The sequence below is a fragment of the Pongo abelii genome, chromosome 3, assembly GCF_028885655.2.
Source record: "Pongo abelii isolate AG06213 chromosome 3, NHGRI_mPonAbe1-v2.0_pri, whole genome shotgun sequence".
Lineage (NCBI taxonomy): Eukaryota > Metazoa > Chordata > Mammalia > Primates > Hominidae > Pongo > Pongo abelii.
The window spans coordinates 206083662-206105402 of record NC_071988.2 but is presented as its reverse complement, the minus strand read 5'-3'; the positions used below and the strand labels follow the sequence as shown (position 1 = coordinate 206105402).

General features: G+C 43.6%; 1 protein-coding gene across 1 annotated transcript in view; it reads right to left on the bottom strand.

The window, feature by feature from the left end:
• Positions 1-21479, bottom strand: part of STOX2 (storkhead box 2) — a 217725-nt gene extending 196246 nt beyond the window's left edge. Inside the window, exon 1 of the mRNA XM_054553413.1 lies at positions 21113-21479. Within this exon, the coding sequence (XP_054409388.1) occupies positions 21113-21476 (364 nt within the window). The 5' untranslated portion in view covers positions 21477-21479. The remainder of the gene's footprint in view (positions 1-21112) is intronic.
• Positions 21480-21741: the final 262 nt, after the last annotated feature.

Below are 21741 nucleotides of genomic sequence, written 5' to 3'. Positions count from 1 at the left end.
ACAGCTTCTGTTATTCAATCTGCATACTTTGAAAGTAAGTATGACAATTTCAGTCCTTTGCAAGATACGTAGCCTAATAATTCTAATAACCATATACTGTTATGTCTAAATAAGCAGACAGATCAAAAGAAATTTACTCAAAACTCCAAGTTTTAAAACAGTAAAGAATAAATTGATACATTTATGGTTTTAATCTCATTGAATCCTCCAATAGGAGAGCCACTTGTCTGAGACCCCACAGCTTTTAAAGAGTAGAGCAGGGATGAGGGCCCACATTCAAATCCAGAGCTCCTGGCAGGGCACCCAGGTTTGTCACCTGACAATGACATCAATGAGAGAAGCGGCAATAGGAGAGGGAAGGGACATGGAGTGGCCCACCTCCTCACAAGATAAGACCCTAATAATAGGGGCAAGATGTGAAAACCAGAGACACACATGCACAAACAGGTTATCAGCCTCATGAACACAGAACATCACTTGGTAATAAAATAAAAATAGTCTAGTTGGGCGTGGTGGCTGACACTTACAATCCCAGCACTTTGGGAAGCCGAGGCAGGAGGATCACTTGAGGTCAGGAGTTTGAGACCAGCCCGGCCAACATGGTGAAACCCCATCTCTTAAAAAAAAGAAAAAGTCAGGATTTTTTCAGATCATTTTAATGGTGTGACTAGCGCATACTTCAAAAAGAGAGTAAAAGAAGAACTATGAACTAATATTCATTGGGATTTTAGTTTAACTCTGATACTTATACCATAATGCACATTCTCTAAGCACTCCAAATCTCAACTGTACTGTAAAACTATTCTCCAGAACATTGCTTACCCTATTTAAGAGCACAACCTCACCACCTTCTCCTCCAAAGGCAAGGGCAGTTTGCATGGAAAAAGAGCATGGCCCTACAGCCAGCAAGGCAAAGGGAGAAAGAAACTTATTCTCCTCCTTATGATTTAGTGTGGCAATGCCGTTCAAGCCTTTTTCACCCATGCTTCCTTTTGACGAACATAAAATATCTCACGCCCTCCTTTCATTTCACCTGAAGTAAAATTCAGCACATCAATGAAAAATATCAAAGCAATGATATTTTAAAAGAAAAATATTTATAGTCACCTTGAAACATACATATTTTTTCTTGTCATGTAATTTTTCTTTAATGCTGAGGGTGCTTGCTCACCAAAAGTACAGTGATAGTTACTTCATACACAAGTGTTCTGCTACAGAACGGGGGAGAGGGGGGAACAGTGCAGCAAATGTCTGTGAGTGAAAGAAATAAGATAATACCTGAAGATGCACATTTGCTTGTTTTAATGTAAGATAACCACAGTGATCTGTAAAGTATATCTGGCACCTGAATCAAATTCTTCTTCCCAAACCTCTTGGAGTTCTCTTTTCAATACCATCAGTGAGAAAAGGTCTCTCCTCACAAGTCACAAATGCAAATCTCTACTCATGTCAAGAGTAGGTGACCTGAATTCACCTAAACTGGATGAGATGTAACTTCTTAAAAGTCACTTTCACGAAGTCTTGAGAGTGTCATCAAATTGGTGGCTTATAATTATTTTAAAAACTGTTCATAAATGCATGAACTATAATGTTTGTTTTTATTCCTTGAAATTTCCATTTCTGTGTATTTGGAGTTTCCAGTCTTTCTACCAAATATGCAATGCTCCACCTGAGGACTTGTCTTAAGTACAAACAATTTGATTTTTTCCCTGGAGTTCCAAAAATAGGGCTACTATGTCTTTCAGCTCATAGTGTGGCAACCATACTTCCCACTGATCACCAGCAAAGGACGGACCCTGCACCCAGCATGCAAAGGGTTGCAAAGCAAGGCATGCCTCCAGGTGTGTAGCACGCTCTTTTGAACACAGTGAACCATCTTGTTGGTAAGGACTGAGGTTTTCCCCTAGATTACTAAGCAGTTTTGGAAGCCATTTTTTTATGAATGACACAGATCAGCCCCCAAAATAATTGGAGGGTTCTTTTCCTCTTTGATTCAGTTCACTAGCTTCCAAGAATGTGGACACCATTTCAAAGCTTTAGTGGTAGCCGCCTACCTGCAGAAAACAGTAGTCCTTTTCCATCTCTCATGACTTGAGGCATGTTCTGCACTCACCAGGAGTTGAACACAATTGCAATTATCAGAGCTCACAGCAAAAATGATGATGTGATCTGAGGCAACACTAGAAATTCAATAGCTTCAACTAAGTCATCAATTCAGCCAACACAGCCCTTGTCCGTAGAGTTAGACAAAGACATCATCTGGAATTTCGTCCCTATTTCCTCTCCAAAGAAGTTTTGGCAGACACAAAAAATGCTAATTTTCACGAGACTATCTATAATGTGGACTTTTAAAAATCTTTTCAAGTTACAGGATTATTTAATATAAAATTTTCACAGCTTTTGTGGATTTCGACAATGTGTTCCAGTTCCATTCCATCTCATCTGTGGAGGAAAAGTGATGTTTCCAAAATAAATGAATATACTTCACCATTTAAATTTTTTTGAATTTTTTTTAAATTTTAGATTCAGAGGATGCACGTGCAGATTTGTTACACAGATATATCATGTGATGCTGAAGTTTGAGCTTCTGGTGAACCCATCACCCAAATAGTGAACACGGTACTCAACAGGTGGTTTTTCCACCCTTCCCCCTCCTCCTCCCTCCTTTTAGGGTATCTGATGTCTACTGTTCCGATTTTTATGTGCATGTGTACCCATTGTTTTGCTCCCGCTTATAAGTGAGAACATACGGTATTGACTTTCTGTTTCTGCATTAATTTAGTTAGGATAATGGCCTCCAGCTGCATCCAAGTTGCTGTAAAGGACATGATTTCATTCTTGTTTATGGCTGCATAGTATTCCATTCTTTATCTAATCCACTGTTGATGGGCACTTGTGTTGATTCCATGACTTTGCTCTTGACGTCACCATTTTTAAAATAAGACTTTTATGACTAAGGCTAACTGGCACCACTGCTCAGCTTTTAAAAATATATCCAATATTCCTCTTACTCTTCACAATATACATTCATGTCCACATGAATCACTCATGAAATCGCTGGTTATTCCTTAAGAATCGATTTGGTTTTCTTCCAAATTGACTCAGGAATTCTGAAATTTGGCCAGGCCTGCAAAGCGAAGAAGATGTTACAACAATGTACTGTTGGACACTGGATGCTAAGGTTACTCCAGGTGTCCAACCACGTATGCAAGATTTTTTATCATTTCAGGTCAATAGTATCAATAATATAAAAATAAGTGGTTGATTTTAAAAAAAATACACATACAAGTTGTCTAAAGTTTGACATCTTCCTCTGCCTTCCTGAAAATAGACACTTTTCAACATCATTTATACCTTATTTAAGGTATCGCATTGTCGGCCATGCAGTGTTCAAGAGACCTCATTCAAAAGATCTCGTGTTTACCTCCCCACGCTGAGGACCACAAGGTTGAACAGTAACAATAAAGTCCACTGTGTCCTGTAATTAATATCTCACTTCACTCTTTTTCTTCTCAACTATGAGTAAAAGAATTTTATTCCCCTTCCTTCGTGTTCTGCAATTATAGTTTCCTCTCTTGCTTGTCAAAGAGCTAAACAGGCCAGTCTCACTGGCTTTTTGTAATTGTCCAATTTATTTTATTTTATTTTTAAATTGAGATATAATTAATATACCATTTATTAAAAGTCTATAGTTCATTTTAATTTCTAAAGCAATGTTGTAACTGAAATAAATTTAATATATGCTATTAAGTGTAATCTATTTTGCTAAGATTAAGCCTCTTTTGACTACAATTCCATTTCCCCACTTATGCACCTTCACAATGGGTTTTTTAAAGCAACAACACAGGCCCACAGTGGCCCACACCTATAATCCCAGCACACTGGGAGGCCAAGGCGGGAGGATCGCTTGAGTTGGAGACCAGCCTGGGCAACATAGCAAGACTCCTTCTCTATTAAAATTTTTTAAAAAATTAGCCGGGCATGGTGGTGGACACCTACAGTCCCAGCCACTCGGGAGGTCGAGGTCAGAGGATCACCTGAGCCAGGCAGCCACGGCAAGCTATGATCACAACGCTGCACTCCAGCATGGGCAACAGAGCGAGACTTTGTCTTGAAAAAAAATAAAATAAAATAAAATATTCCCCCCAAAAGAAGGACTCTAAATAAAATCTTTTATTCAATTTTCTCTTTACTAAATCTTTATACTCAAACATCATTTATCGCTAAAGAAAATCTGAAAATGAAGAAAAAAGACTAAAATCACTTAGTTCTCTAACCCAAATCCAACCACTATTAATATTCACAGCATTAATATTTGTGTATTTTTGTATGTATTTTGATATTTGTGTTGTACACAACAAACGGAATGTGCAGAGGGTCCTAAATGCTGACCACAGGCTGGCACTAGACCCTGGCTTGGTGTAAACCGTGCCGGGCTCTGGTTGTCTGCCAGGTGACTCTAATTCAGGAGGTGGGCCACGGGGCATGTATTTGTTTGCTCACTCATTTATCTATTTAAAGTTCTCAGATGATTCTGACACACAGAAAAATTTGCAAATTACCAATTTCAAGCACGGACCCTGGATCCCACAGGCAGACCTGGTCCTGATGCAGTCCCATCACTTAATGTGGCTGAGCAAGATTACACAACTTCTCTAAGCTCAGTGTCTTTATCCACAAAATGAACAAACCAAGATCCATTTATAAAAATTAAGTGAGAAAATTACTTGGCAAAGTCCCTAAAACATAATAATTACTCAATATACAGTAATTATTGTTATTCTTTCCCATCTTCCCTATGCATCTGGTTTAAGATTTTGTTCTAATTTGTATTGTTGTGAAATATTCCATGTGTTTCTAAGTGACATTATATATCATAAGCACTTTTCTATGTTGCTTCATAACCTTCATAGATATTTTTAACAGCTATATACTATTCCATCCAATATAAAGAACCATAATTTACCTAATATTTTCCATTCACGGCATTTAGATTATATGCAATTTTTCTTTCTTAAAAATTGTGTAATGAATAGCTTCCTACATATAGCTCTCTACAAAATGTAAGATGCAGTAATTCCATTTCTAGGACTATCTCTAAGACAATATTACAAATATTCCAAATTTTTGTAATATTGCCTTAGAGATAGTCCTAGAAATAGAATTACTACATCAAACTATATGAACATTTAGATGACTTTCTCATACAGACTGCCAAGATACTTTCCAAAGAAGAGGTTTTTCAATTTATAATATCATTGGCGGTACATTAAGGTATCAGATTTATTTTACCCTTGCTGGTACTGAGTGTTTTTCCCCCAGTGTGAAAATGGTAGTTTCGAAATTACTACCAGCAACCTATTAGCATTAACTCTACCTGTGAGGATATTGATGCAATACTTATAGATCCACATTACATAGAAAACTGAGCTAGAAAATATAAACTGAAGTTTATAGTCTCCACCCTCAAAGGAATTACAATCTAATGGGAAAGACACATTCAAAGTGTCCTGCTAACATAAGCAAGTAGAACACACAGGCCTCCCTCGGTACAGAGGATCAGATACCAAGAATACGAAAATCCACGGATGCTCAAGTGCCTGACATAAAATGGCAGAGTATTCGCAGATAACCTTCTCATACCCTTCCAGATTCTTTAAATCATCTCTAGCTTACCCAGAATACCTAAAGCAATGTAAACAGTTGTTAGACTATATTGGCTTTTTTTTTTTTTTTTTTTTTGAGACACAGTCTCGCTCTGTCACCCAAGCTGGAGGGCAGTGGCGTGATCTCAGCTCACTGCAACCTCCACCTCCCGGGTTCAAGCAATTCTCCTGCCTCAGTCTCCCAAGTAGCTGGGATTACAGATGCCTGCCACCACACACAGCTAATTTTTATATTTTTAGTAGAGATGGGGTTTCACCATGGTGGCCATGCTGGTCTTGAACTCCTGACCTCAAGTGATCTGCCCTCCTCGGCTTCCCAAAGTGCTGAGATTATAGGCATGAGCCACCACGCCCTGCCTGTATTGGCTTTTTATTCGTATTTTTTCTGAATATTTTCCATCTGCCATTGGCTGAATCTGTGGACCCAGAACCCACAGATACGGAGGGCTGACTGTAAATGCAAATTATTTTTTTAAACAATTGATCATATAAATGGTAATCATTTTCAACTTTTATGACTTGAGAAGGCAGTGTATTAAATATCTTAATTGAAATGCTTGGACAATCTTTTTGGTATGAGAACAAAATCAGCACAATGACCTACACACTTGGAAAATTAAATATGTTAGCAATGTTACGAAGGGCTACATTCATTCATTAGAGTTCAGAACTTTTGAGTACATGGGGTCAGGGCTTAGAGAAAATCATTCACATTCTCTCTACACAACTGCACATACTCTAAATCCCTCTTTGAAAGTAAAAGCATTTTTTTAATTAGATCACACTCTCGATCCTTAGACTGGACAGTACAGATTTATATTCTGAAAAGTCAATCTCACAAGTAGTCATAGGAATTATGTAAACTCACCAATTCATGTCGAGCTGCTCTTTAGAAACAACTATAATGCATATTCTACCAGCATGTAACTGATTTTCTACTAATAAACTTCCAGAAATTTTAATGGGGGAAGAAAAAAATCATTTAAAAATTTAATACTGATTTTAGCACTTTTTTAAACAAATCTAAAATCCCTTAAATTGCATAGACATTTTTAAAGGTATTATGCACAACGCAACTTTATCAATTAATCATCAGTTTGAGTACACTTAAAGTAAATTTAGTTACAGTTTATTCAAATTACATGCAAATTTGTTGGCTAAATATGATTTCACATTTTAACTGCAAATATAGCTACAAACTGCTGGATTTTAAGAAAATCAGAGATGGCTGGGCATGGTGGCTCACACCTATAATCCCAGTGCTTTGGGAGGCCAAGGCAAAAGGGCTGCTTGAGCTCAGGAGTTTGAGACCTGCCTGGGCAACATAGTGAAACCCATCTCTACAAAAATGAAAGTTAATTAGTTGGGTGTGGTGGCATATGCCTGTAATCCCAACTACTGAGGAGGCTGAGGTGGGAGGATCACTTGATCCCAGAAGGTACAGGCTGCAGTGAGCCATGATCACACCACTGCACCCCAGCCTGGGTGACAGAGTGAGACCCTGTCTCAAAAAAAAAAAAAAAAAAAAAAAAAATCCAGGCTTTCTCACTAGGTCATTTTATAAGAAATGGGCTTACACTTGAGAATAAAAGAAACTGATATTATTTTAAGAAAACAAAGAAATTTTGGAGCTTTCTGAGCCTTATCTCTTCCACAGTGTCAAAGAAATATCTAGAGTATTCATTTTTAAAAGAAGAAAGAGAGGAGAGGAAAAAACTATTCATGAATTAAACTTTTTTCACAGGAAACATTTTCTAATTAGTCACATATCACTGAATTAACACCATCAACAATTTCCATGTGAATCTGTCTTCATGGACTTCTTCAAACTAGATCTGCTGCTATAAGCAGCTTCTATTCCCCTTCCTGCTTTTATTTACTTCTTGATTCGGCATAAGCAGTTTTAAACACAAACAATCTCTTCCACGTGAAGGAGATGGAAGATTTAAAACCGGAGAAGCATGTGACCAAAACTTGTCACCCAAAGGAATAGCATGGCGCTTCATACTTTAGGCCTGGATCAAATACCTGGTGCTTGTAACATCTGAAAATCTGTTCCTAGGGTTGCCTGAGGGAGCTGCTTGTTCTGTGAGCCAGTTTAACTCTGTAGCAATGCCCACATCTCTCTCACCTTTCTGCTTCTGAATTCTGGATCTAACACAGACTTAACACAATATAAACTGGAAACAAACAAACACAATTCCAATTTCCAAACCAACTGATGTAGTCTCCTAAGAATAAATGGGTGTCAGTCCCCATGTACCATCTATCACCCCTCCCTGTCCTTTGAAACCTTGTCAGTGACAAAGATTGTCTGCTTGGCCAAACTGTAGTCAGGCTCCTGAACCTTCTCTTAGGCCCATCTGTATACTTCCTTGTAAAATCGTTTTAGCAAAAGAACCCTGCATTAAATCAGTTTGACAAGAACCCAAATCCTTGATATCTGATCAGGTTTCTCATCCCCCACCACCCCCGAGGTGCTGTCTGATCACCCTGGCCTGTCTTCAGCAAGAGTTCTATTAGGTAGGTTTAGCCAGAAATCCCCTCATGCCTTGTCTTAGTCCATGTTGTGCTGCTATAACAGAATATCACAGATTGGCTAATTTATGTACAACAGAAATATATCTGGCTTATGATTCTGGAGGCTGGGAAGTCCAGAATCAAGGGGCTGAATTTTGTGAGGGCCCCCTGCTGTGCTGTAACATGGGAGAAGCCATTGCATGGGGTGGGGGTGGGGGTGGGGGCCAATTCATCCATTTATCCAGAACCCACTCCAAAGATAACAGCATTAATCCATTGATGAGGGCAAAGGACTCATTGCCTCATCACCTCTTAAAGTTCCCACCTCTCAATGCTGTTGCACTGGGGATTAGATTCCAAGATATGCACTTTGGGGAACACATTTAAACCACAGCACCCCTGATGTTTCTTCTTAGTAATTTTCCAGCCACTGACTTCCACCCAGCTCTTTCTTTGGCAATGAATTGCCACTTGCCCATGCTGTGTTTGGAGTTGAGCCTAATTTCTCTCCCCCGCTGCAAAACCTTGTTGCACTGGTTCCTGTACCTAGCATGGTGGTCCTGATAAAGTCTTCCTCACAGTACTTTAAAAGTAACATTAAATAATTTTTTCTTTAACCTAGGGCAGAAGCATCCTCAACAATCCCTGGTCCAGATACACAACAAAGGAGGTTTCTGGGCCAGAAAGTGAGCATTTTACCAACTCACACCTACACCAGTCCCTCCCTGCAACGGCAAGGTGGCAGCTATAGTTACCTCTGTCCCCACTACACCTCCTTACGGTCAAGGGTAGAGAATCCGGGTTTATTTATCCATGCAGACCAGTACTGTAGTTACAAGTTCAAAAGGAAACCACCAAACAAGTTAATTCTTCATAGGTAAAAATGGCAGTGAATATTCGAGAGTTATGCTCTATGAATTCAGTTTACTGTTAGCGATTTACAAAAAGCTGACATTTCACAGTCCTATCTATAATTTTTTGGAGAATAAAAGATGCTCATAATTCAACTTTTAAAAAGTATTTCAGAGGGAAACAGCACTTAAAACATTTTATCAAAAATAGCTAATGCAAAATAAGTGTACTAAAGGAAAAGATACAACAGTAATGTTGAAAGTCTGTATGTTTTTCTGTTTTGGCTTCTAGAAAGTCAAGTATATAATCAAAACACAAATCTCTGTATTTCTCCAAAAGTGGAGAGTTGACTTAAAAAATAAAAGTCAGGGCCGGAAGCGGTAGCTCACACCTGTAATTTCAGCACTTTGGGAGGCCGAGGTGGGCAGATCACGAGGTCAGGAGATCAAGACCATCCTGGCCAACATGGTAAAACTCCGTCTCTACTAAAAGCACAAAAATTAGCTGGGTGTGGTGGCATGCGCCTGGAATCCCAGCTACTCAGGAGACTGAGGCAGAAGAATCACTTGAACAAGGGAGTCGGAGGTTGCAGTGAGCTGAGATCGAGCCACCGCACTCCAGCCTGGTGACAGAGCAAGACTCCATCTCAATAAATAAATAAATAAAAATAAAAATCCGATCAGGCCAGGCACAGTGGCTCATGCCTGTAATCCCAGCACTTTGGGAGGCCAAGGCGAGAGGATCACTTGAGGCAGAGTTCGAGACCAGCCTGGGCAACATAGTGACATGTCATCTCCACTAAAAAAACTTTATTTTAAAGTTAGCTGGGTGTGGTGGCTCACGCCTGTAGCCCCAGTTACTTGGAACGCTGAAGCAGGAGTATCTCTTGAGTCTGGGAGCTCAAGGTTGCAGTGAGCCGTGATCACACCACTGTACTCCAGCCTGGGAGACAGAGCAAGACTCCCTGTGACTCAAAAATAAATAAATAAATAACAGCTCTAATTAGTATCCAAATTCCACAAAATTCAAGCATGTCCTATTGTTTACAATGTGTACAGATGAAAACTTTAGTACAAATTCATCACTACCCCTAGAAAAACAATTCAAAGCAATCAAGACCCCCAGTGTCTTAAACTTTCTTAAAACAGTATGAGATTTTTTTGCCATTTTTTTTTAGCACATCAGCTACCATTAGTGTCAGTGTATTTTACGTGTAGCCCAAGACAATTCTTCTTCCTATATGGCCAGGGAAGCCAAAAGATTGGACACCCCTGATCTAACAGAATGAAGAAGTATTTAGCATAAAGACTGTCTTCTAGAATGTTCCTTTATCAATATAAGAGGAAATGCTAAAGATACAGGTAAAAATGAATCAAAGATGCTAGAGTAACCATTATTATCTGGGGACAGACACAGTGTCTAAAGTACTGCTTTTGTTTTTCTACATTACTGCATTTTCTACGTTTAAAAAGTACTGCTTTCTACATTCTCTACCTTACTTCACAGTCTACTAACGATTAAAGACTTTCCTTGGACAAACTTTTTCTTAACAAATTAATAACCAGGCTCTGATGAAAGGAAAGTGATCAACCTAGACAAATTATGCTAGTCACAAAGTCCCCCAAAACAAAAAACAAAGGATGCTTCCCGTCTCTGCAGTTCTATATTAACTCCAAAGTCAGCAGGCCTTCCAAGGCTTTCCCAGCCTATCACGACCGACCCAGGACAGAGGGTAAGTGACCGGTCAGGAGAACCCGGAGCCCAGAGGCACTGCTGGAGGGAGTCAGGCGAGGATCGGAATGAATGGTGGCGCTGTAACAAGATTACAGGAGAGATGTAACCGTAACCGATGAGATCGAGAACTGGATTTCTTTCCAGAAGCGTCGCAGAGTTCACTGAGCTGCATCCTCTTTTCACTTCCTCAGGAAGAGTCCAGGAGAGTCTGGTTTATTGACCAGAGAACAGAGATTTTAAAAAAAAAACCAAAGTGATTCGTCCAGACTGGATAGTTCTTTTCACCCAGCAGGTGTAATGTGGGATCCATCTGCTACAGGAACCCGCGCTGATCCCTTAGTCCTCCTCCTGGCCTTGGGGAAATTGGCTGGGAGAGCTCAGCCCGCCCCGCAGGCCTGTTGGGTAGATAAATCCACAAAGAAAGCGGCCTGATTCCCAGCAAGAGCCTTCCACTGCAGCCTCACGGACACCAGGCAGCTGCTCCCCTCACACCTCCTCTTCCTCTATCATCTCCGTTGCCATTTTTCAGCTCCCAGTCATGCATCTGGGCCATCTCGCATGCTCCCGTCTCCCCACTCACAGCCCGCTGCTTCAAGAGCACCTTGGGCCCTCACCTGCCTACCCCACCTCCCCCAGCTCAGCCTCTTCCAGCTCCATCCACCCACCCAGGCTGCCAAACGAGCAGGCAGAATTAAGAAGCTGAGCTGGGAGTGAGGTGGGTGTGGGGTGTGGGGCTGTGAAGGCCGCAGGGATAAAGCACAAGTATTCCCTAGAGAAGGTGTCACCCAAAGCCAAATGACAAAGAGGGAAGGCGATGAGACATGGTGGCCAGAGAGGCTGCAAACTCTGGCGGCTCGGGCAGGCTCACTGGCACCTTAGGCTGACAGATGGTTTGCAAGGACTGCAGGACTGTCCCAAGAGTGGAAAGCATCCCAAAGGGGTCACACCAGAAGGCCTGGGGACTTCTGTCCATAATAAAATTTGTTTTGGAAATCATATCCACCGTGATGCCCCTCTAAATATGGAGTTCTCCTCCCTTTTTCAGCATGAAAGTGTCAGAGGCCGGGCGCAGTGGCTCACGCCTGTAATCCTAGCACTTTGGGAGGCCGAGGCGGGTGGATCACGAGGTCAGGAGATCGAGACCATCCTGGCTAACACAGCGAAACCCCGTCTCTACTAAAAATACAAAAAATTAGCCGGGCGGTGGCAGGCGCCTGTAGTCCCAGCTACTCGGGAGGCTGAGGCAGGAGAATGGCATGAACCTGGGAGGCTGAGCTTGCAGTGAGTGGAGATCGTGCCACTGCACTCCAGCCTGGGCGACAGAGCAAGACTCTGTTTCAAAAAAAAAAAAGAAAGAAAAGAAAAGAAAAAAGAAAAAAAGAAAGTGTCAGAAAGCATCTGGGACTCACAAACGCCCCCTCCAGGCATGGGGGCTTCCAGCTGTGGGGCAGTGGGAGCAGTGCATGCGGGGGAGTCTGGAATCTCTGAAGACCACTTGCCTTACAAGGGCATGTCCTGGTCCCTACCGTCCTGAACACGAACACATAAATGTTTGTTTCCTCAAAATTTGGACGGCGGGGGACCTTATTTAGAAGTAGAAAGGCAGAGGTGTCATCATAACCTTTTGTTGCAATGGTCTGAAAAGAAAAATAGTCCAAATCCTGGAGGGAAAGTGGGGGTCGGGGGGAGAAGGGAGGCACCTGACACAGCGCTGGCGGAGGCTGAGACGGAAGGAAACACTGTCACACGCAGAGCTCCCAGGAAGCAGGCCACAGCGGGCCACTGCTCTGGGAAGCCAGCCTTCCAGCCAGCACCACTGCAGTATCCTGGGGTTCACGGTGAAGACAGAAGGCTGCAGCAACCTCAGGAGGCAGGAAGATGGGGCGCCCCAGACTGGATTCCACCCCTTCAAGACACCAGGAAGCCTTCCGTGAGCTCCAGGGACTCCCGGATTCATGAGAAGGAGGTGATCTTGGACTCACTATGCATCCCTGGCTTCCATGCCAGAGAGCTAGACTAAAGGACATCATGTGCTCCCCAAACGTACGTTATTGGGGAGCGGGGAGGTGACATCCTGCTTACAGAGACAAGTCATTTTACACTGACAGATGGGCTGTCACTTTAGAAAATTATTATAAGGCCTTCACAATAAATTGGGAAAATGGAGTCTTTAATCGTGTTTATTTTCATCTTCAGAGTGAAATCTACAGCACAGAGGCATACTTCCAAAGTGTTAATGTCATAAGGACAAATTCAGACCTGGATCTGCTCAGCATGGGGTCTCCCACTGTCCCATGCGCTTTCTCAACTTACCCGCTTCTTCAGGCCCCAAAGACTTGGATGAATCCTTTCTACCTCTTTATCTAAGTCATTTATCCATTTATCAAATTCTCAAAGACACACCGCCAGCTCTGGCCCTTGGCAGTGTCCAGCCTGACTGGTCTGCATCAAGACAGACTGATGCCAAGATACCAAGAGCTGTTTAAGCCAGCTCGTCCCGCCAGTGTGATTTTTATTTTTATATTTAATGACATAGGGTCTCACTCTGTCACCCAGGCTAGACTGCAGTGGCACAATCTTGGCTCACTGTAGCTTCCATCTCCCAGGCTCAAACGATCCTCCCACCTCAGCCTCTCAAGTAGCTGGGACCACAGGCACACAGCACCACGCTCAGCTAATTTTTTTAAAACTTTTTTGAAGAAATGGGATCTTGCTATGTTGCCCCAGGCTGGTCCAGAACTCCTGGGCTCCAGTGATCCCCTCACTTAGGCCTCCCAAAGTGCTGGGATTATAGGCGTGAGCCACCATGCTTGGCCTAGTGTGATTCAAGTGGATTAAAATCTCTTGACATAAGGCCTTAAAAATCCAGATCTAGCTATTATTAAATATACTATATTTAATATATTGTTATATTATTATTATATAATAATTATTATATTATTAATTATAGTATACTATTATTAAGTATACTATAAATTAAAAAATTGGATCCAAAGCTTGTACCTTGGCAATACACCCATTTATTCCTCATTGAGATAAACTATAGACCATATCATTAGTTTCCCCCAAATTAAGAAATGTTGGAAATTATATCATGTCTACAGCTATGCAACAAGGGTTTAAAACTTATTTCACAAATATATAATCTAAGTAGAAGGATACAAGTACAATCTCTAAACTTCAAGTAACTAATGTTAAAGCCCACCTCATACACTGAAAATTCTATTTTTAAGGTGACCAGATCATCACTGTGTGTGATATTTTAGGCAGACTGAAAACATTTAAAATTCCTTGCAGCAAATAGTTTGTATATAACGAACTTTACCGGGTTTTTACCCCAAAATATGTGATTGACCTCAGGAACAGAAAGCATCTAAATACTTTCAACCCATCACAAGATACAGACACTGTTTCAGTTTAACGAGCCCTTTTAAAAGAACTTGGCAATAACCAGCAAATTTACCTCTTGATGCAATTTATTTTCCAAATTCAAAGTAAACCCACAAGGAAACAAACGTGCTCAAGATCATAATTGATCTATAAGCAGTAAAATTTACAAATCTTTGCAAACCCAGATTTATCACAGCAAGACCTGGAATCTCAGAAGTTCATTCTAAACGCTTTATTACAATGAAACTGACATGCCTTTGCTGAAAACATCTTTGAGCCGAAGTGAGGTAATTCATAAAAATGGTTTTTTATGACTAGCTAGAAGTCACTAAAGTTTTAAATGCATCCTTGTTCACTGTTTAGACTTAATCCTGCGATTTTAATGTAAGAGGTAAGCTTCTTTAGGAGCCAGGCCCGCTTCTCAAACTTCTCTAAATTTTCTGCAGACCCCAACCCAGTGCACATTTCTGGAGACTCATGCCTTCTCTTTGCAGAACACCATCCCACACGGCCCCACAGGACCTGGCCTGGGCCTGCCTCTGGCCTCAGCTGCAGTCACACCTCCTCCTTTCCTGACTCAACAAGCCCAGCCCCACGGGCCACCCTCTCTGTTCCTCCAGCATAGCAAGCTGATTTCCACCTGCTCCTCTGTCATTGCTGGTTGGTGGATACCTGCCTCATTGGTCAAGTGTCACCCTAAATGAGGTACTGTCGAGTAGTCATCCAAAACACTGCTTCTAGCATCCCAGGGCCTGGGTCCAGATCCTGGCTCTATCACTTACTAACTAGGCATCCCTGGAGAACATTTATCTTTCTGTTTCTTAAGGTCCTTATTTGTATATGGATAAAATAATGATACCTAAGTGGTATAGGTGTCTTAAAGATTAGATTAGATCGTAAAAATAAAGCATTTAGAAAATAGTTGGTGATCAATAAATGTAAATGTTAGCTATTCTGTCATTTCTCCCCAGCGCTCTCTATTCTATCAAGTGCTTAATTTTTACAGCACTTAAAAATATTAGAAATTTTTATTCCTTTAATTTTTTTTTTTTTTTTGAGACAGAGTCTCACTGTCACCCAGGCTGAAGTGCAGTGGTGTGATCTCGGCTCACTACAACTTCTGCTTCCCAGGTTCAAGCGATTCTCCTGCCTCAGCCTCCCAAGTAGCTAGGATTACAGGTGTGCGCCACCACACCTGGCTAATTTTTGTGTTTTCAGTCAAGACAGGGTTCACCATGTTGGCCAGGCTGGTCCCAAACTCCTGACCTCAGGTGGCCCACCCGCCTCGGCCTCCCAAAGTGCTGGGATTACAGGTGTGAGCCACTGCGCCTGGACCATTTCTTTAATTTTTCAAATATCTGTTGTGCCACTAGAACGGAACCTCCAAAAGTACAGGGACTGTATCTGACTTGTTCTCCACTTCAGTGCCTAGAACACATCCCAGGAACTGGTGAATGCTCCAGTCACTGAATGAATCAATATCTACAATTTGAAAGGCTTTAAAACAATTGTTAAGCAATTCAAGCTATTCGTCTAGGAATATTATTCAATTTTAAGTTGACTTAACTAAGTTCTTGAACTATAACTTCTTTTGAGTATACAAATGTCTGTGGAGTATACATTTTTTTTAATAATTCTAGGCCAGGCTTGGGTGCTAACATCTGTAATCTCAGCATTTTAGGAGGCTGAGATGGGAGGACTGCTTGAGGCCATGAGTTCAAAACCAGTGATTTGGTTTGGAGCTGTGTCCCCACCCAAATCTCATCTTATAGCTCCCATAATTCCCACGTTATGGGAGGGACCCTGTGGGAGGTGACTGAATTATGGGGACAGATCTTTCCCGTGCTGTTCTCATGATAGTGAATGGGTTTCACGAGATCTGATGGTTTTAAAAAAGGGAGTTTGCTTGCACAAGCTCTCTTTGCCTGCTGCCATCCATGTAAGATGTGACTTGCTCCTCCTTGCCTTCTGCCATGATTGTGAGGCTTCTCCAGCCATGTGAAACTGTGAGTTCTCCATTAAACTTCTTTCCTTTGTAAATTGCCCAGTCTCGGGTATGTCTTTATCAGCAGCATAAAAATGGACTAATACGGGCTGGGCGCCGTGGCTCACGTGTGTAACCCCAGCACTTTGGGAGGTCAAGGCAGGCGGATCAAGAGGTCAGGAGATTGAGACCATCATGGCTAACACGGTGAGACCCCGTCTCTACTAAAAATATAAAAAATTAGCCAGGCGTGTTGGCAGGCACCTGTAGTCCCAACTACTCATAGTCCCAGCTACTCGGGAGGCTGAGGAGGAGAACGGCGTGAACCTGGGAGGCGGAGCTTGTAGTGAGCCGAGATCGCGCCACTGCACTCCAGCCTGTGTGACACAGCCAGACTCCGTCTCAAAAAAAAAAAAAAATGGACTAATACAACCAGCCTTGGCAACATAGGGAGACCCTGTCTCTACAAAAAAAAAAAGTTAAAAATTAGCCAGCCATAGTGGTGTGTGCCTACAGCCCAGCTACTAGGGAGGCTGAGGTAGGAGGACCGCTTGAGCTCAGGAGTTGGAGGCTGCAATGAGCCATGATAGTGCCACTGCACTCCAGCCTGGGCAACAGAATGAAACCTTGTCTCAAAAACAAAAAACAAACAAAAAAAAAATCTGTCTTAAAAATCTACTATTTGGGGAATCACTTCAAGAAAGCAACTCTTTTTGAGAAAACCAATAAAAATTTTGGAAAAGAATAAAATCTTGATGCCCATGTGTTCCAAACAATTTTATAATGCAAAATACAAGTTCTGATATAAAGTCTAAAAAGTGTATTTGGTCTGAACTATTTAAACTTGTGAGGATCAAATGGGAAAGTGTAAAGTGCCACTTTCCCATTTGGGGACAGAGATGCACCTGTGCTCCCTGAGGTCTGGAGGGGGAGCACATGGCTCTACACAAAGGCTAAGGGCGTGCGGCTGAGGCCAGAAGGCCCTCCAGCCTCAACCAGACTAATGGTGTCTTTCTTCGGGTACTATCCGTGGCCTGTGCAAGTGTACCGAAGGAGAGCAAACACTCTAAAGAAGCACTTGGCATTTCTCCCTCTGTTTCAATAGGCCTAGCTAGTGCTCCTATTTCTAATCCCCTCCCAGTCCCACCCTTCACCCTCACTGGCATGGAATTCTCATTGTAACACAGATCAAATCATGTCATTCCCACCCCAGCTTAGAAGCCCCCAGTGGCTTCTAGATCTTCACATCTGGCCCTCTCCCACCTTTCCATTGTCTTATCACCCCAGCCAGTTTCCAAACACATCAGGAACTCTCCAACCCCAAGCCTTCACTCAAGCTCCAGGCACCTCCTTCCCCAGCAGGGAAAGTTCTCCTGCTCTGCAGGAACTCCCGCTCCACCCCCATCTCCATCTGCACAAGGTCAAGTTCAAGCCTCATACCTGGGAAACCTCCCCTACCAGTTCACAAGACAGAAGTAACTGCTTCTCGTTCACTCAAAACAAAGAGTCCTCAAAGCATTTAGCACACTCTCAATTTCTTATGTCAGAATACCCCAAAAGATGGCATGTCCCAGCAGTCTTCCTATTTGCAGGAGTGACACAGAGGCTGGCGCTAGAAAGCACTCAGTAAACATGTATGGGCTTTAATTTACTGTGATTTACTCAAAATACACAGCACAATTTTAAAACATTACCAGCATCCTGTACACCCTTTGAAGGGTTCTGAAAATCAGAAGTCCAAACTTTTTTTCTATATGCCCACAGTAGGTTATTTCTAAGAATGGACTTGCATATTCTAGTAGGTTATTTCTAAGTAGTGGATTGGAAGATGCCAAGTCGAAACCACTTTTCCTTTGAGTGGTTTAACACTCTGCTTCTTGTTGAATCCAGTAATTATCTCCTTGTTGTCCAACCCTCACCTGAAGTTTTGCAGTTGATTAGAACCATATACTTTTGGAATTACAGGCACCAAAATGCTTATGATTTCAACACAGGTGTTTCAAGTTACAGAATAAAATATTAACTCCTGGCAAATCCTGCTGTGAAAGTGTAGGTTTGCCTCAACTGTACCACAGCACAGCCAGAAAAAAGCACCGGGGCCTGCCTGTCTCTCCTCGCCTGTGAGCCTCTCTGCTCTGGGTTGTGTGAAATCATGCACCCAGGCGAACCCAAGTCAAGAGAGAGGGGCAAAACCGTTCCTCTCCTTTCTTCACCGGCAGGATCTAATGGAGCACTTTCATTACCACTCTCTACGGTGGGATCTAAGAGATCATCTGAAACACAACCAATTTTTATAAATAATCCTTATCCCCCACAAGAATGATAAGATTTAAACAAGTTTTGGCTACCAGTTATTTCAGAGGACTATTGGTAACTGATGAGCTTAATTCAAGTTCAACAAATGGAAATGTAATGCGCCTCCTGTAAAGCTCATCTATGTGTCTGGCTCTATGGCCGTTTCATATGCATGAAATAATGAGCTAAAATCCCAAAACAATGTAAAAGGACCTGACAATATATGTACAACAGATGGGGGTCAATTGAAAGGGATGCTGCAAGAAAGGTATTACTAATAATAAAGTATCAAAGACAGCATTTGGTTTCTGGTTTTGTACATATAACAGTAGATCGATTCTAGGCTATTCCTATGATAACATCACTCTTTCAAGAGTAGAGTTGCAGCCAGGATCCCCCATATCACCGCCCCGGCCCCCTGCCAGCATTTGAACTTGTCATCACGTGTATTGTGACTCAGAATAAAAGGTTGTGAGCCAATCCTCATCAGCTTCCAGACTGGAATTGCAAAGCCCAATAAAAGATCTGGCAACAAAAAAAATGAGGAAGCCTGCAGCAGATACTGAGAATTTTTATAGTAGATAAAAATCTTTCAAACAATTCAGCATTTTACCGTCATTACTGAAGCAAAATTGGAATTTCAGTGGAGATTTTTAACCCACCCCACCCCCCAGGCAGTTCAAAAGAAAGTTACCACTTGGATCCCAGCAGGTATCACCCCTGCTCTTTTATCTGATGCTTGGGCTTTAAGAGGGAGTCCCTCTGCTTCCTCTGAGGGTGCAGAGGTAAGGTGAGGAGCTCAGCACTACAGAGGCTGGCAGGCCCCATCAGCTGCCAGTCAGCAGAGACAGGTCAGGCCAGGCCACCTACCCAGGTCAGGGCAACAGTCAACCAATTAGAGCAATTTGGAACCTTTAAAAATTGCCAAAATATTTCTCTTTGGTTAATGTGACAGATCACCAATTCCTATGAACTTACAAATACTGCTGAAATAAAAAAAAATACATGAGCATACTGAAATATTTACAAATGAAATTAAGTTGATATAATGTCTGGGATTTCAAAATAGTACTGGTAGGGGGTAGATGGGGGTATAAATGCAGTAAGACCGGCCATGCCACTGATACTTTTTGGAGCTGAAAGATGAGTACACGGTGGGGGGTTCAATATAATATTTTTGAGTTATACTACTTTTGTATATATTTGAAATTATGCAAAATAAAACATTAAAAAGTGTGAAATCGAATTTCAAAGAAAATTATTAAAAGCCTGTAGAGCAATCTATACGGTGCATATAAATGACTACATATATCCTTACGTCCTAATGTGTCACAGTCCTACAGTGCAAAAGCAAGTTAAGTCTCACAGGCGTTCACCTTGGCCCTTTACGGAGGCCGCTTAATTTCAGATACTGAGGTTTTTGCTAAAGTCAAAAGAATTGAGAAAATTAAGGCATCTTTTGAAATTCAGCGCAGGTTACAAAATACACAAGATGCAAGCTTTACTAGCTTTTTGTCTACTCAAGTCAAAGAAAGCTTTGTAAAGATCTCTTCCATGCCAAAATAGACAAAACACAACAAAATAAAAATGCTATAAATTTGTCACACGCATAGATGGAGTCACATCATCAGGTAACAGCTAATCCTTCAGAGGAAGGCGGCATAGCAACAGCGGGTAACGAAAAAAGGCGGCTTTACAGTTTTTTAGCGTTTGAACTTTTGACCTCCCAAAATGTCAAGAAAGAATTTCTAAACCTCGGGACTAGAAAGATTGCTTTCTTCCTTGAAATTGTTTCCTAAAGCTTTACTATTTACTATGTACGCTTTTAGCCACCGGACCCAAAGTACAAAACTCAAAAGTATATTCTAAAGGCGATGCAAACTGGATTAAGGAGGGGAAATTAAGTAGTGCAATAAAAGCCAGCAAGTCAAAGCAGCACTGGAAACGCGGCAGCGACCTTCACCTCTGGGCGACTCTGACCCTCTTTACGTTTTGCTCTCTATTGCTGAGGATCAGATTTTTTTTCCTCCGGCCTCTTTGTGTCTCTTCCTTCCCTCAGACACACAAAACGACTTGAGAGATGTGCTGTAGGTGAGACCTTTAAGACGAAATCTGCAGCCTTGTCTCGCTGAGAAATGCGTGCGCGCAACACTCAGCCCCCACCCGAGCTTCCCGGCGCGTCCCCCGCAGTCGCCGCCCAGGGAAGGGCGTCCCGGGCGCACCTGAGCCAGCCGCTCCAGCTGGGAGCCCCGCGCGACCCGAGCCCCGGAGTCCTCCCCGCCCACCTCCGCCCGGCCCGCGCACTCCGCCGCGGAGCAGTGCCGGGAGGAGGACACTCACGCGCCCCGAGCGCCGCGCCCTCCGAGCCGCCCGCCGAGCCGCGGCGCCCACCTGGCCGGCCCCAGGCACCGCCCGCCACCGGAGAGGCTCCCGCGGGCAGGCGGGGGCGGCGCACCGGGAATGGGACGGCACCCTCCTTTCGGTGCCAGAAGTTCCCCAATCCCACGCCCGCAGAGGGCCCCCGGCTCCTCCCCCGGCAGGGACGCGGGCACCCAGGGGAGCCTCGGCGGTGCCCGCGGCGGGCTGGGGCAGGGCGGGGCACCCGCGGCCGCACGGCACGGACGCTACCCGGCGGGAAGGGACGGGACGGGCGCGCGGCGGTCGCACTCACCCAGGCAGCGGATGTGGAAGCCCGAAGGCGGCCGCAGGGCCCGGCGCGTCCAGCCCTCGCGCAGCGCCTCCAGATGCTCCTCCTTGCCCTGGATCAGCAGGACCTGCTCGTCGATCCAGCCCAGGAAGAAGGTCTCGGCCACCGCGGCCGTGACCTTCTTGTTCCAGAAGTGCTGCATGTTCTCGGCTTTGAAGTCGGCGAAGATCTCGTAGCCGATGTGGTGCCGGGCGAGCTGGCGGGGCTGGGCCGGGGGCGCGGGCCGGGCTGCCACGGGCCTTTCCCCTGCCGGCCCCTCTGCCGGGCCCAGAACGATGGCCAGGGAGTGAGGCGCGATCTGCAGAAACTTCTCCATCTTCCCAGGCATCTGCCGCGCCGACCTGGCTCACCGAGGCCGCCTCCCGCCGCTCCCAGGAACAGCCGCTGGGACGTGGCTGCAAGACCAGCGGGGAGCGCGACCGTCCCCCAGGGCAGGGCTGGCCGCGCCTCCCCCGCGCCCCGCGTCCCTGCAGCCCGGGCGCCCGGCGCAGTCCCTGGGCGCAGCCCGCGGGTCGCTGCGGGGAAGGGACGGTGTGCGGGGCCCGCTCCGGCCCGAGCTCTGGAGCGCGTTACCTGCAGCTCCGGGCCACCCT